The sequence below is a fragment of the Palaemon carinicauda genome, chromosome 10, assembly GCF_036898095.1.
Source record: "Palaemon carinicauda isolate YSFRI2023 chromosome 10, ASM3689809v2, whole genome shotgun sequence".
NCBI classification, from domain to species: Eukaryota; Metazoa; Arthropoda; class Malacostraca; order Decapoda; family Palaemonidae; genus Palaemon; species Palaemon carinicauda.
In genome coordinates, this window is record NC_090734.1 from 15,162,645 (window position 1) to 15,176,398 (window position 13,754).

General features: G+C 49.5%; 1 protein-coding gene across 2 annotated transcripts in view; it reads right to left on the reverse strand.

Annotated features, from left to right (window-relative positions):
• Ufc1 (Ubiquitin-fold modifier conjugating enzyme 1) overlaps window positions 1–13,754 on the reverse strand; it is a 92,435-nt gene that overhangs the window by 50,443 nt on the left and 28,238 nt on the right. For both annotated transcript variants that reach the window (XM_068381508.1, XM_068381509.1), the window contains exon 2: window positions 12,664–12,809. In XM_068381508.1, the coding sequence (XP_068237609.1) occupies window positions 12,664–12,786 (123 nt within the window). In that variant the 5' untranslated portion in view covers window positions 12,787–12,809. The remainder of the gene's footprint in view (window positions 1–12,663; window positions 12,810–13,754) is intronic.

Consider the following 13,754-nt stretch of genomic DNA (forward strand, 5'->3'; position numbering starts at 1 on the left):
TGAACCATTCTCTCGCGGGCCAGAGGGGAGCAACTAGCGTCAACCTTGTCCCTTCGTGAGAGGCGAACTTCTGCAGTACCTTGTTGACAATCTTGAACGGAGGGAAAGCATATAGATCTAGATGTGACCAATCTAGGAGAAAGGCATCTATATGAACTGCTGCTGGGTCCGGGATTGGTGAGCAAAATCTTGGGAGCCTCTTGGTCATCGAGGTTGCGAAGAGATCTATGGTTGGCTGGCCCCAGGTGGCCCAAAGTCTCTTGCATACATCCTTGTGGAGGGTCCATTCTGTTGGAATTATTTGTCCCTTCCGACTGAGACAATCTGCCATGACATTCAAGTTGCCTTGGATGAACCTCGTTACTAGTGATATGTTTAGACCTTTTGACCAGGTGAGGAGGTCCCATGCGATCTCGTACAACGTCAGAGAGTAGGTCCCTCCTTGCTTGGAGATGTACGCCAAAGCCGTGGTGTTGTCCGAGTTCACCTCCACCACTTTGCCTTGAAGGAGAGACCTGAAGCTTTTCCAGGCCAGACGTACTGCCAGTAGCTCCTTGCAGTTGAAATGCATTGTCCTTTGACTCGAGTTCCATATTCCCGAGCATTCCCGACCGTCTAATGTCGCACCCCAGCCTACGTCCGATGCGTCCGAGAAGAGAACGTGGTTGGGAGTCTGAACAGCCAGGGGAAGACCCTCTCTTAGGTTGAAATTGTCCTTTCACCAAGTCAGACAAGACTTTATCTTTTCGGAAACCGGGATCGAGACCGCTTCTAGCGTCTTGTCCTTTTTCCAGTGAAAAGCTAGATGGTATTGAAGAGGACGGAGGTGTAGTCTTCCTAGTGACACAAATTGATCCACGGATGACAGTGTCCCTACCAGACTCATCCACATCCTGACTGAGCAGCGTTCCTTCTTCAGCATCTTATGGATGGATAGCAGGGCTGGGGGCTGATTGTCTTGTTGTTCAGCAACGTCCTCATCAGAGGGTTCCTCATCCGAAACTGATGAGGAAACGGCAACGGAGTGGGCAACGTCTGGCTCGCTGAATCCGGTCGCACTGGTGGATGCGTGACGGAGCCGGACGCAATATCATGGAACTGCTGCACAGTCTGTGAACTGTCAACAACCATGGGTGCGCGAGGAAGCACAGCGTCAACACGAGACTGTCTAGACCGTCTGGGTTGTGCAGTCAACACCCTACCGGGTTGCTGAGGTTGACGCACTGCGTCAAAACAAGTCACCTCTGCTGGTTGTTGAACGTCCTGAACGTCAACAACCACCTCCGAGCGTCGCTTAATGTCAACGTGCGGCTGGCAACCCACACTGGGTCGCATCGGTGGAGGAACCACCTCAACTGGCAGACGCGAGTAGGTTACCTCAGCGTCAACAGGGCGCACAACCGACCGGTTGGAAGGTTGTTGGCCAGAAGGTTCTTCTCCGCATTTAAGTCCTCTATCAAGGACGCAAGCTTGGACTGCATGTCTTGCAGCAAAGCCCATTTAGGGTCTACGGGAGCAGGTGTGGCAACAGACGGGGTTAGCGACTGAGGCGGAACCGTTTACCATCCCTGAAAGCCTTGTTATGCGTGACATAATAGTACAGCAAAACTTCAAAGGCTCGACAACAGCTGTGAAGTTGACCTGTAAACAACTTGGAGCGTCTCCTGGCTAGGCGCCAGGGAGAGTCTACCAGAATTGAGAAGTCTATCTGGGCAGAGGCATGAACTCCCAAGCCGAGAACTTCTCTCGTGTCATATCAGACTCTCGGTTTATAAACCAGTTTAAAAGAAGGGAAAGCAAAGGCTGTATCCCCCAAACTCCTCCTGGTGAAAAACCAGTCGCCTAGCCAACGTAACGCTCTCTAGGAGAGCGAGAGAGCACTAGTTTAAAAACAACGGCTTCGAAGTAGCTAGGCCTAGTGTAAGCTCTGACGTTTAGGCGAACGAGGAGCAGCAGTTACAAAAAGATCCGGACGAAGATCCTTAAAAAAATCATCATGATTTAATTAAAGTCCATAGGAGGCTAAGCAGCTTTAGGCTCCTCTCCATCTGACAGAGTCCTCAAGGGAATATCAGTAGGAGGGAGAACAGCAACTTCCTCATCTACAGGAACCTTGTCCGATAAAAGCCGAGTCTCTCACTGGTGCATTAGTAGCGGACCAGAACGCAACGTCATGTAACTGCTTGACAGTCTGTGAACTGTCAACAACTGAACTGTCAACCACAACAGGTGCGTGAGGACGCACAGCGTCCACTCGAGACTGCTTTGACTGCCTAGACTGAGCAGTCAAAACAACTCTAGAATGCGGAGGTTGACGCACAGCGTCAAAACAAGACAACTCCGATTGTTAGTGAACGTCCTGAACGTCAACAGGAGCATCAGCCAGTGGCCTAACGTCCAAATGCGACTGAAAAACCACACGAGACCGCATCGAGTGTGGTTCTAAACAACCTGACTGACGTGATTAAGCTACGCCAACGTCAACAGTAAGCACAAAGGAACGTTAGGTTGGCTGAAAGCCAGGATATCGATGAGATAAACGGCTAGACTCAACGGACTAATCGGCAGAATAGTCTTCCATAAGGGAGGCAAGCATATACTGCATGTTTTGCCATACAACCCCTTAAGGATCAACGGAAATGGTTGTGGTAATAGACGAGGGTAACGTCTGTGACCGCAACACTTTGCCTACAAAAAAAGACTCTCGGAGTCTGTGTTACGCTTTTGTTAGGCGGCGAGCAGTTATCCGATGACTGCATAGGGTCAGAGCTGTCCTAATGGCTGTAACCAGGACGCTGGACCTGTCCTGAAAGGACTGACTTTCGCTTAAGGGCTTCGAAACCTTGTGACAGGTTTCTTATGCGAAAAGCCTACGGATGGCGAGGAGAAACAACGTCTCTCTCGTCTTATGGTAGGGGAGATCTTGGTAAGATACACCCGATACCATAGAGGGAAAACGTCTGTTCGTTGGTCAAGGCCTCTCGAACCCATAAGTCGTTTGACATTACTTCTCCCCTGGGCTTGGGAGCTTGTAAGAGGTCCCGGACTAGGTGAACGACAGGCACGAACAGACGAACCCTCGGACGCAACACTGTAACACTTTGCGCCTTGTAACACTTTGCGCATATCACTTTATCACTTCGATTTTCTGTTTTGCACTTATTTCTACCTGAAACACGCAATTCTACCCTTCATTAAAAGGTAGTAATTGCGAAATTAGTCGTATAATGCAAGCTCATAATACCAGCAAAAAACAGAAAACATATTTTAAGATAAAAAGAAAAATCAGTGGCTGGGAAAGAGACTAAACACTAGTTCATATAACTACGTTTTCAATCTCTCACCACACATAGCCTGGGGACGAGAATAAAAACCTAAAAACGTTTTATCCTTCCTCCCCGTACAGCGACTAGGGACGTGAGTAACACGAGAACAACGTTACCCGCTTGAACGGAACGTTTTCTCTCCTCTCTCTCCCTCCGTCTCTATCTCTCTCTCTCTTTCTCTCTTGATTTCGCACCTAAGAGAAGAGCCCAATTATATATCGTCAAAAAAACATGTTATTTGACTAAAGGAAAAAACTGAAAGGTTTTTCAAATAAAAAGTTCCTTTAAATTAGAATTTAAAACATTTAAGCTAAGAAAGAATGAACAAAACGTCAGAATCGATTTACTCTTACTGCAAAGTGAAACCGTGATACACTCTCTCTCTATCGTAACGATAGAGCGCATGTTGAACGTCCTGAACGTCAACAACTGCGTAGCATAAAAAACTAAATGTTAGTTCATCTTTGAAAACAGTACGAAGACTATCAAAGAAATTCTTTCATAAAATATTACATTTAAAAAGTTTTAAATCCTTAGCTCTTTAAAAGCTAAAGACGATGTAAAGGGCTCAAGGTTAATTAACTTCGGTTTCCAAGTTAGGACCGCCTACTCTCAGGAAAGGTCTATATAAACAAAGCATTAAAATGACAAATTCGAAGATAATTTGTATTTTTCCTAACCATACAAACCTTAGCTATTTACAAAGGGTTATTACTTTTAGCGTAGCTGAAATGGCGAGCCATTAGAATTTAACGAGGGTGTATTACCCCCCGCGCTAGTTAGCGGGGGGGGTAGGGGAGTGGTAGCTAGCTACCCCTCCTCCCCCTCACACACACGTGAATACTCACTTTCACTTAGAGGTAGGACTTGTCTTGGGGGACAGGGCTGGCGGGCAAATATGTGTAAATAGCTAAGGTTTGTATGGTTAGGAAAAATACAAATTATCTTCGAATTTGTCATTTGTTCCGTAACCGAAATACAAACCACGCTATTTACAAAGGGTGACTTATCCCTTAGGAAGGGTGGAAAGTCCCCAGCCATACTGGCTTTGGCTTTACCCGGGGACTCAGAATCCGAGTGAGTCGCACTCGAGAAAAGGAGTCCCTGCACCTCACAAGTTCCTTGCTCCGCAAGGAACCATGTGGCCTACGTAAGCTTGTGTGTGAAGGAAGAAGTGTGACCCGTCTTAGGCAGTTGACCTGGAGTTCCAGAAGGAACTCTGGGTTAGGACGTTCCCAATACCACCTCGTCAGGGTATGGGGGACGCGACAGTATTGACTCAATACTCGGAACACAAGGAAGCATGGTTTACCTGCAGAGGTTCGAGGTCAGCTATGCAGAGACCAGGATGCTGCTTCCCCGTAGAGGGGATGATGAAGAAAGAAGTAAGGGCCAGACATACTTCTTTCGTTCATGCAGACTAAGACCTGATAACAATGCCCTCAACCTTCTGCTACCTGTCCAAAAAGGAGCCTGAGGTTAGACCAGCTGTTGTGTAGCCACCACAGAGCGATAGAAAACGTATCGAGACTCCTGTGGGTCACGCCCTGCAGGAAGCGGGCTGCGAAGGTCATCAGACGCTTCCAGACTCCAGCTTGTAGCACCTGCGTCACAGAGTAGTATTACTCGAAGGCGAGGACGTTGCGATGTATCCAACATCGTGCTGTAGGGCGACGTGACGGGGGAGGGTTTGAAGACAGGTCGAGATGAATGTACTCGAGTCCGGGCTGAAGAGGTATACTGGTGACTCTCCCCCCATGTCCTCCATGTGTTCCCAAATCGGCTGCAACTGAGGCCAAACTGCAGCTGTTCCCAGCGCTAACCTCTCGATTCCTTACTGGCAAGAAAGAGAAGGTCTTGGGACATAACACACAGAATGGAGACTCGAAATCTTGAATGAATCGGACCGAAGGGTCGGGACCCTCAGATTCTGAGTCTAGCCAACAACTCAGGAGCGAGCCTGAATGTTGCCTTCCCCTCTTCCTTAGAAAGGGGGGAGTAGTAAGAGACCAAGAAGATTGCTTACACACTGGCCGTGGCCAGAGTGAGCAGAAGACCCAAGGCGGAATACAATCCGAGGCCTGTCGTAAAAGGGTCTTGAGAAGATCTCTTAAAGGACTAAAAGTCCTAGCCATGCTCCAAGTTGGAGGTCTTCCTCCGACTAGGGCAGGGACGATCGTAGCTTCGCATGAGCGAGGATAGATCCAGCGGGCAGGAAAAAGTTATTCCTTTAAGCCTGAAGGTCAGGGAAAGGCTGAGCGACAGGCTTCATTGCCGAGAGCGGAAAGGAGCTTCCTCCCGCCGAAAGGCAATAATACCGTTATTGCTGGAGAAGAGGCCTCACGGGAAGAGGTATATCTCCCACGGCACCCACCACCTTAGACTCTTCACTTTGCCTGGGAGACCCCTGTGGATGACTATCGCAGATGACGCGACCTCCGTACCGCGACTGTAGCGGGTTGTCTCTTCTAGAGGAGGAAGCGTAGTGTCTCCAGGCATGAAGCCGAAGCGATGCCCCGGTTCGGGAGAGATGTCGCAGTGTGGTTGCTTGAGTAGTCTGCGCCGTGGGAGAAGCTCTCCCGGGAGTTCCGTCAGGGGAAGCAGAGGGTCCAGAAACCGTTCTGCGCATAGTCCCAGTGGAGCTCTCCCATTGAAAGGTTGACAGACAACCTGGTTTTGTTGAGACCCATTGTCCGCAGACAAAAAGGAGGGAAGACGCAGGCGTCGAATTTGTCCCACCATCACCGGAATGCATCTTGCCAGAGTCTCGGGGTCTGAGACTGGGGGTAAGACTAGTGGAAGCTTGAGGTTCCAAGGTGTTGCGATCAGGTCCCCCAGACCAGCACTTGCTGGTTACCCAAGGTCAAAGACCCCTAGGTACACTCTCTCTATGAGGCTCTGCTCGGATAGTCTGAGAGAGACATTCCCCTGCCTGGAATGAGAGAGCCGATGGTGGAATTGAGAGAATCTCAATCATCCCGGTATCTCTACTACAAGATGTGAAGGTGTGAAAATGCGTCCCCTGCTGGTTAGAATGAAGTCGACGCACAACGGGGCGACTTGGCAGGAGCTGTAGGATCTGAAGAGGGGCCAGACTAAGGCCCTTAAGCCTGCCTGAATGATGGAGAGGTATCCTTCAGGTCTTGACCATAGGCCTGGACCGGAACATGCCCCCCCCCCCCCCTTTCCTTTGACGAGTCCGAGAACCGCATCAAGAATGTGGGGAAAGGACGAAAATATCCACTACCATCAAGAGGCTCCATAGGTCAACACCCATTGCAGGTTTAATAGTTCCGCTGGTCCCATAGGGCCAGGGAGTCCGGTTAAACATTGCCTGAAGCCAACGGGACTTGGATCGCCCCACATGGAACTTATCCTGAGGCGACCGTTCGGACTATAGACGGGTCAATGAGGAAAGAAGAACTAGGAAACGTTCCAAGGTAGGGCTGAAAGCTCTGCTTGACTGAGAACAGGTACTGCGACTCTCCTCAGTCTTGCCACAGTCAACCGAAAGGAAGGCTCGGAGGATGCGGTAACAGAATCTGGCGTCCCCAGGTGGTCACCCATCCAAGTACCGACGTTGCTTAACCTCGCTGGACGGACGAGAAGCGGGGTTTCCAATGTGGTAAGGCGGTTGACTCAAAATCATGGCCAGATACTCCAGATGTTGAGGCAGAGGAAGAGAAGGCTCCAAGCAAAATACCATGAGCCCACACTCATGGTCACATTCCGGAAGCTAGTCCCGGCGCTGAAGAAGGTCGAAACCCGAGCCTACCGGAGTTGACCAGCCCTCCAAACAGCAGAGGAGGCGGAAGCCTGCACCTGAGCGGCCAAGAGGAAGGCAGGGAGAGTTCTCTGGGGAAACAAACCTGCTATGCCACGGCGGGATAGCCACACTGCATCATAAGCAGGAATACTTGCAGTCTAGGCTGAATTCGACGAGCACCCTGGAAGATGGATGGAATGGAAACTGAAAGTACCCGTCCTTCCGATCCAGGGTTAAAGGAGTCCTGTCGCCTCGTTACCAGTCTGATCAATTCTGCTGGTCTACGCTGGCCGAAGTTTGTTCGACAAACTTGATCAGGACTGAGAGGTCGACTATGGACATCCCCTCTCAGATCCTTCCTTACAAGAAAGGATCGACTGAGGGGACCGGGGGTGAAGCCGTCGATGATCCTAAGGAAGACCTTCGCCTAAGGTATGGATCATTCTGCCCAACCGGGCAACTCTGCTGACGCTATGGCATAGAGGTTCAGAGACACTGAATTCGCTGACAGAGACAGCAGGCGCGATATCCTTGGCTACTCACAGAGATTGTGCGGGAATGGGCATCGGGAAGCTGTCATTCGGATGAGTAACCTTAAGCATCCTCCCAGCGAAAAAACCTGCAATCCTAGAGTTTGTGAACTCCTTTTAGGCCTATGCCCCCCCGGGGGAATCTCCCGTGCCATCTGTTCCTGACAGGAGGAAACTGCAATTGGACACCTTGTCCCAGTTGTCGTAGCCGATAACTTAGGCCGACGTGGTTGAAAGAAAAGGGCGCTGGAGCCCTGCAGAGTCTGGAAGAAAGCGCCTTGGAGGAGTGAAACCGGAAGTCGATTTACTCAGCACAGCAGCTGTCTAAGTCTCTGTCCTTGGGCACAGACAAAACTCTTCTCAAGGATGGAAGGGTGTCTGAGGTCGTCGACCTCCACAGATGAGACACCCGAAGGAAGCCTTCAGTCAGCGTGTCCAGATGGTACAACATCGAGCTTGCCGCAAGTAGATACTTAACGACGAAAGGCCAAGGTGTCTGAGCTCGAGAGGAGGAAAGTACCCTTGATCTTCCTGTAGCTTCCTTGAACCAAACCTCGGGCCGTAACCGAGGAGGGAAAGAACCTGGTAAGCTCCCAGAGGAAGAGGTAAGCAGTCACCCCTTGTCCGATGGAGAAATCTTGAACGGAAAGCCCCCCCCGCCAATAATCCTTCCAGGGCAGGAGAAGGAGAGAGTACTCGTACAGGAGAGGGGACCCTCGAGACCGACCTCTTGGGAACCAACTTCGCCCTGGGGGAAGTCACCACGAAGTCCACTCCTCTCTTTCTCTTCAGCGTAGGAGAGACAGCCGCTGGTTTGTTACCCTGGCCGGCGAGTACTGGTTTCATAACCCTCATTAACGCCCGTGCCAGCGGACCAAACCATGTCTGCTGCTCCAAGGACACAGAGTCCGAAATCCTCGCTAAGGTGAAAGGGATCGGGCGATCCTTTGGAGTGGACCCGACTGTACCTGCCTGAAAAGAAGGTGGGGAAGAATGCTGTACTGACCTGTCTTCGTCCTGCACTACCAACCTGTGCTTGGATGGAGGTGATCCCGAGTGCCGTCTAGGAGCACGCGTCCCTGCTGCTACCACCGGCTGTGGAATTCGCCGCGAACTATGGTCGCGCGAGGGCGAACGGTTGCGCAAAGGCGAACAGTCGCGCAAAGGCGAATGGTCGCGCGGGCGCGCAGGCGAGCGGTCGCGCGGGCGCGCAGGCGAGCGGTCGCGCGGGCGCGCAGGCGAGCGATTGCGCAGGCGAGCTATCGCGCGGGCGAGCGATCGCGCGGGCGCGCAGGCGAGCGATCGCGCGGGCGCGCAGGCGAGCGATCGCGCGGGCGCGCAGGCGAGCGATCGCGCAGGCGAGTGGGCAGGTAAATGAACACGTGTCCGAGGCGACGAACGCAAGCGATGGCGTGACGGCGAGGGATCGTGCTGCCGCGTAGGTGAAGAAGATCGCTGGCGATAATGACCGCATGATGGTAAGCGATGGCGAGCAGCATGTGTAGGTGAATGATCGCGTGAAAGGGTGCGATGGTGATCAGCATCCGCAGGAGGGCGATCGTTCAGGGTTGTGCGATGAGGAGCAGCATGCGTAAGCGGGCAATCGTGCAGGGTTGTGCGATGGCGAGCAGCATGCGCAGGTGAATGATCGCGTGAAAAGGTGCGATGGTGATCAGCATCCGCAGGAGGGCGATCGTTCAGGGTTGTGCGATGAGGAGCAGCATGCGTAAGCGGGCAATCGTGCAGGGTTGTGCGATGGCGAGCAGCATGCGCAGGTGAATGATCGCGTGAAAAGGTGCGATGGTGATCAGCATCCGCAGGAGGGCGATCGTTCAGGGTTGTGCGATGAGGAGCAGCATGCGTAAGCGGGCAATCGTGCAGGGTTGTGCGATGGCGAGCAGCATGCGCAGGTGAATGATCGCGTGAAAGGGTGCGATGGTGATCAGCATCTGCAGGATGGCGATCGTTCAGGGTTGTGCGATGAGGAGCAGCATGCGTAATCAGCATCTGCAGTTGAGGGTCGCGCGATGGCGATCAGCATCCGCAGTTGAGGGTCGCGCGATGGCGATCAGCATCCGCAGTTGAGGGTCGCGCGATGGTGATCAGCATCCGCAGTTGAGGGTCGTGCGATGGCGATCAGCATGCGCAGGTGAGCTAGTAGCTGGCGAACCATGTTCCTTCAGAAGTGTTGGAGAACGTTGGCGTGCCAGCTGTAACACACGTGGGCGATCCGGAGATCGCTGGCGAGCTGATGATCGCTGACGAGCTGATGATCGCTGGCGAGCTGATGATCGCTGACGAGCAGAAGGCTACGCGTGGAAGCCTGCGCAAAGAAGAAGTCCTTGACCCCGACCTGAACCGAAGTTCTAGATCGCGAGGGCGAACGTGGGCGCACAGGGCACGTAACAGGAACCGCAGGGAAGATCATCTTGAAAGCGCTGACGAACAGGAGAGCGCTGATGAGCAGAAGGGCGCGCAGGGAAACCCTGACACGCAAGGGAAGAACCCCCGTGGGGGCAACCCTTTGCCCCGAAGGAATCGTTGTCCGCCGGGAGACTGATGTCCGTCGGAAGACCGCTGTCCGTCGGGCAGACCGTTGTCCGTCGGGAAGACCGTTGCCCGTCGGAAGACGAGATCAGACTGCTGTCCATCTGCACCAAAGCGGAAGATCGAGAAAAAAGGAGTGTAGGCTGCAAACGGAGATCCAAAAGGGCGCCTCTTAGCACCCTTATAGGGAGATGAGAGGCCCTTACGACGAGGCGGACGGAGGGCCTTACGGCGAGGGAGGCCAACAGCAACAGCAACAGAAGAAACCTCCGAAGAGGAGTCTCTATGAGTGTACTCTCTCGCGAACGAAAGAGAAACACTTCGAGGAAGAGACTGGTCAGCCAGTGACCTAAAAGGAGCAATCCTCCGAAGAGGAGCTCCTGCAGTTGCCCAGCCCCTTGAGCGAAACTGCAGGTGCGACCGCTCAGCACCAAGAGCATAGTCGCACGAAAAAAAGGCAAGAGAAGAACCCCCCAAAAGGGGAAAAACTCAAGCCTGGACAGGAAAAACTTCCCTCGGAAGGAAAGTTATCCGCCCAAGGAGGCAAGCCTCCTGACTGTTCTAAAAATGAACTGGAGAGCTGTCCGTCGACACGGGAGTACTACCAGTAGAAGGAGACACGCCCCTGACGAAAATACAAGGGGGGAGGCAGCAACAGCCGAATCCCCAGGACTCAACCAGACAGCTCACACCGTTGCTATATTATAGAAACGAACTAGATCGGTAACTGTAAAAAAATAAAACAAATAATATTAGTACACATTCATTCCCCCGGGAAGGCTCCGAAGAGGAATCCCGAGGGAAAGGAACAAGAATTACACAACAGGCACGTGCCCTCACAACCACTTACACTCGCGGAAGGAGAGCTGTAACCAAAACAGAATTATAACAATTATAATTATGTAACTATGTAATTGTGTAATTAAAAAATGAATGAACACTAAAGAAAGAACGAAAACCCCGAAAGAAATCGTTCTACAAGCTGAAAAAAAAAACAACTACAATTAGATTCATAACTAATTGATACAAACGTACGCGTAGCAACCCCCCACACGGAAAGGAAGCTAGGCTATAAGGGCGTAGTAACACGTAGTAAAAGGGTGAACGACCTCAAGAGAGAGAGAGAGAGAGAGAGAAAGACATAAGTCAAACTCGATCGCCACCCATAAAATACGCCGTGGTGGCCTAACTGCCGAGGCCTCCACGTAGATATCGTACACTACACACACACATCTGAAAAGGAAACTTACTTATTTCTATACTCAAATATATATACAAACATGAAAACATGTTTACATATATATTGAGTAAAAGAAAAGTAAGCGATTAAGTAAAGACAAAACAGACAATGGCTGCCAAGCGACTACCAAGACAGAGACGTCTGTCACAGTCCGAGCCAAAAGTGAAAGTGAGTATTCACGTGTGTGTGAGGGGGAGGAGGGGTAGCTAGCTACCACTCCCCTACCCCCCCGCTAACTAGCGCGGGGGGTAATACACCCTCGTTAAATTCTAATGGCTCGCCATTTCAGCTACGCTAAAAGTAATAACCCTTTGTAAATAGCGTGGTTTGTATTTCGGTTACGGAACAAATTTATTTTTATATGTTTATAAAAAATGGAAAGTTAATCGAAGAGGCCTAATAAAGGCGGAGAGATATAAAATATAGGAAAATCTATAACGTGATAAGATAATTACTAAAAGCCTAAACACACTTCCGTCTAAGGGAAGGGTCGGCCATTTAAAAGTGAAAGAAAGTCCATACTCTCTTTGTCACCATAATTAAATCTATCCAAAATGAGTTCAAGTTTTAAGATGAAGATAAAACACCTGCATAGCGAAAGCTCAAAACTAGAATAGTGTACTTCACCAAATAGTTGTGAAAACAAATCCAGTTAGCAACAGCGAATTAGTAGGTCTTGCCGGTAGCCCGACAGAGAGAAAATTGAGTTCTTTGTTTACAATGAGTAATGGGTATCTGAACGACAGATGGCGCTGTTGAGTACACCCCCTACCTGTGTAGCGATCGCTGGCGAATTTTTCCGTAGAGTTTTTCTGTCGAGCAACAGAGTTGCAGCTATTATAATCACCGGCTAAGTTAAATATTGAAAAATTTAATTTTTTTCCACACATTTTTTTTCTTTCTGTCATTATAGCCATAACTATAAGAATTAGCATTTCTTTGCCAATTATATAACAAATAAGTGTTGTAATAAACTTCCTAATGGTTATGATTCATTATTTATAGACTAAGTCTGTTCAGCCTTAATTTTTTGTAGGTTAGCGTGCTTATTTACACAGTAAAAGGTACCTATTCCTTTCCTAAATGATCTTTGAGTTAATGTATTTATAAGAATTAATATTTAGAGCCTAGCATGCATTCAGGTATACAATATATTCAGCGCCATCATTGGTGGGGCCTAGCCAATTCTACATTTGGCAAACTGCCTATTACTCTGGATAAGTAACGGTATACAGTGCCGTACTTAAAACCTACCTTAATCAAAGCCTGGTACTCCTCCTTCAGTCTGGTCACCCACAATTCCTTATCCCTTGGTCCTGCTTTGGTTTTAAGCAGTGGAATATTACTTAGAGTCTTACGAGTGGCATCATCAACCATTTTGATCTTGGCACAGCAGCTACCTGTGAAAAGGAAAGACTACCATAAGTTAAAAAAAAAACACTAAAGACTTGAAACTGTCATGAACTCTCTTAAAAAATCCTGCAAACTAAATCAAGGTAAAGCAAAATACTGTACATACTAACATGGTAAAAAAGGAACCTGCAAAATCTTGATGTTCAGATGATAAAAATAATGGAGTACTCTTGGATGTACATCTTCATATGTGAATCAGTTAAAAAAATGACAAATTCGTAGATAATTTGTATTTTTCCTAACGATACAAACATCAAAAATTTTAAGTAATTTTTATTTTTCCTAACATAGTTACCGAGAACTACTTTCTTAGGAGTTACCTGTAATCTCCTCTCAACCGACCAGAGTTTTGTGTAGTATACCCTACCTCCGTTTTCTATGGAGGACTAACCCAGGAGTAAGGAGAACGTGCCCTGAGGGTAGACCTGAGCTAGGTCGGCGTTAGCTTGGGTCCCGCTAGTCAGTAAGTTCCTCGGATGGTGCAAAAAGTCCCTGCAAGGGCAGAAAGGCACTCGGGGAAGGTAGGGAGGGCCATTACCCGAAAGTAGTTCTCGGTAAGTATGTTAGGAAAAATAAAAATTACTTAAAATTTTTGACTTGTTCCAACACGAATACTTACCTCGAACTACTTTCTTAGGAGACTTACACTTTAGGAGGTGGGAGTGTCTTCCTGACCTTCAGACCCAGCTAAGCGGACGACAAGTAACCTAGATATGAACTAGGCTTTATAAAATAAAAACTGGAAAAGGAACGGTAGGGCAAACTACACAAAGAGCTCACGTTAGTGTCTAAGTACTCACCCTTTAAAAAATTTTCTGATGCTGAGTCCAGTGACAAAGTTGCAGAGACGTGTTCTTCATTGGTTACATATGTGTGGTTATCTCCGGTAGGGATAGGAAAACGGGGATTAGGGTGAAAAGGAACGAACCTGT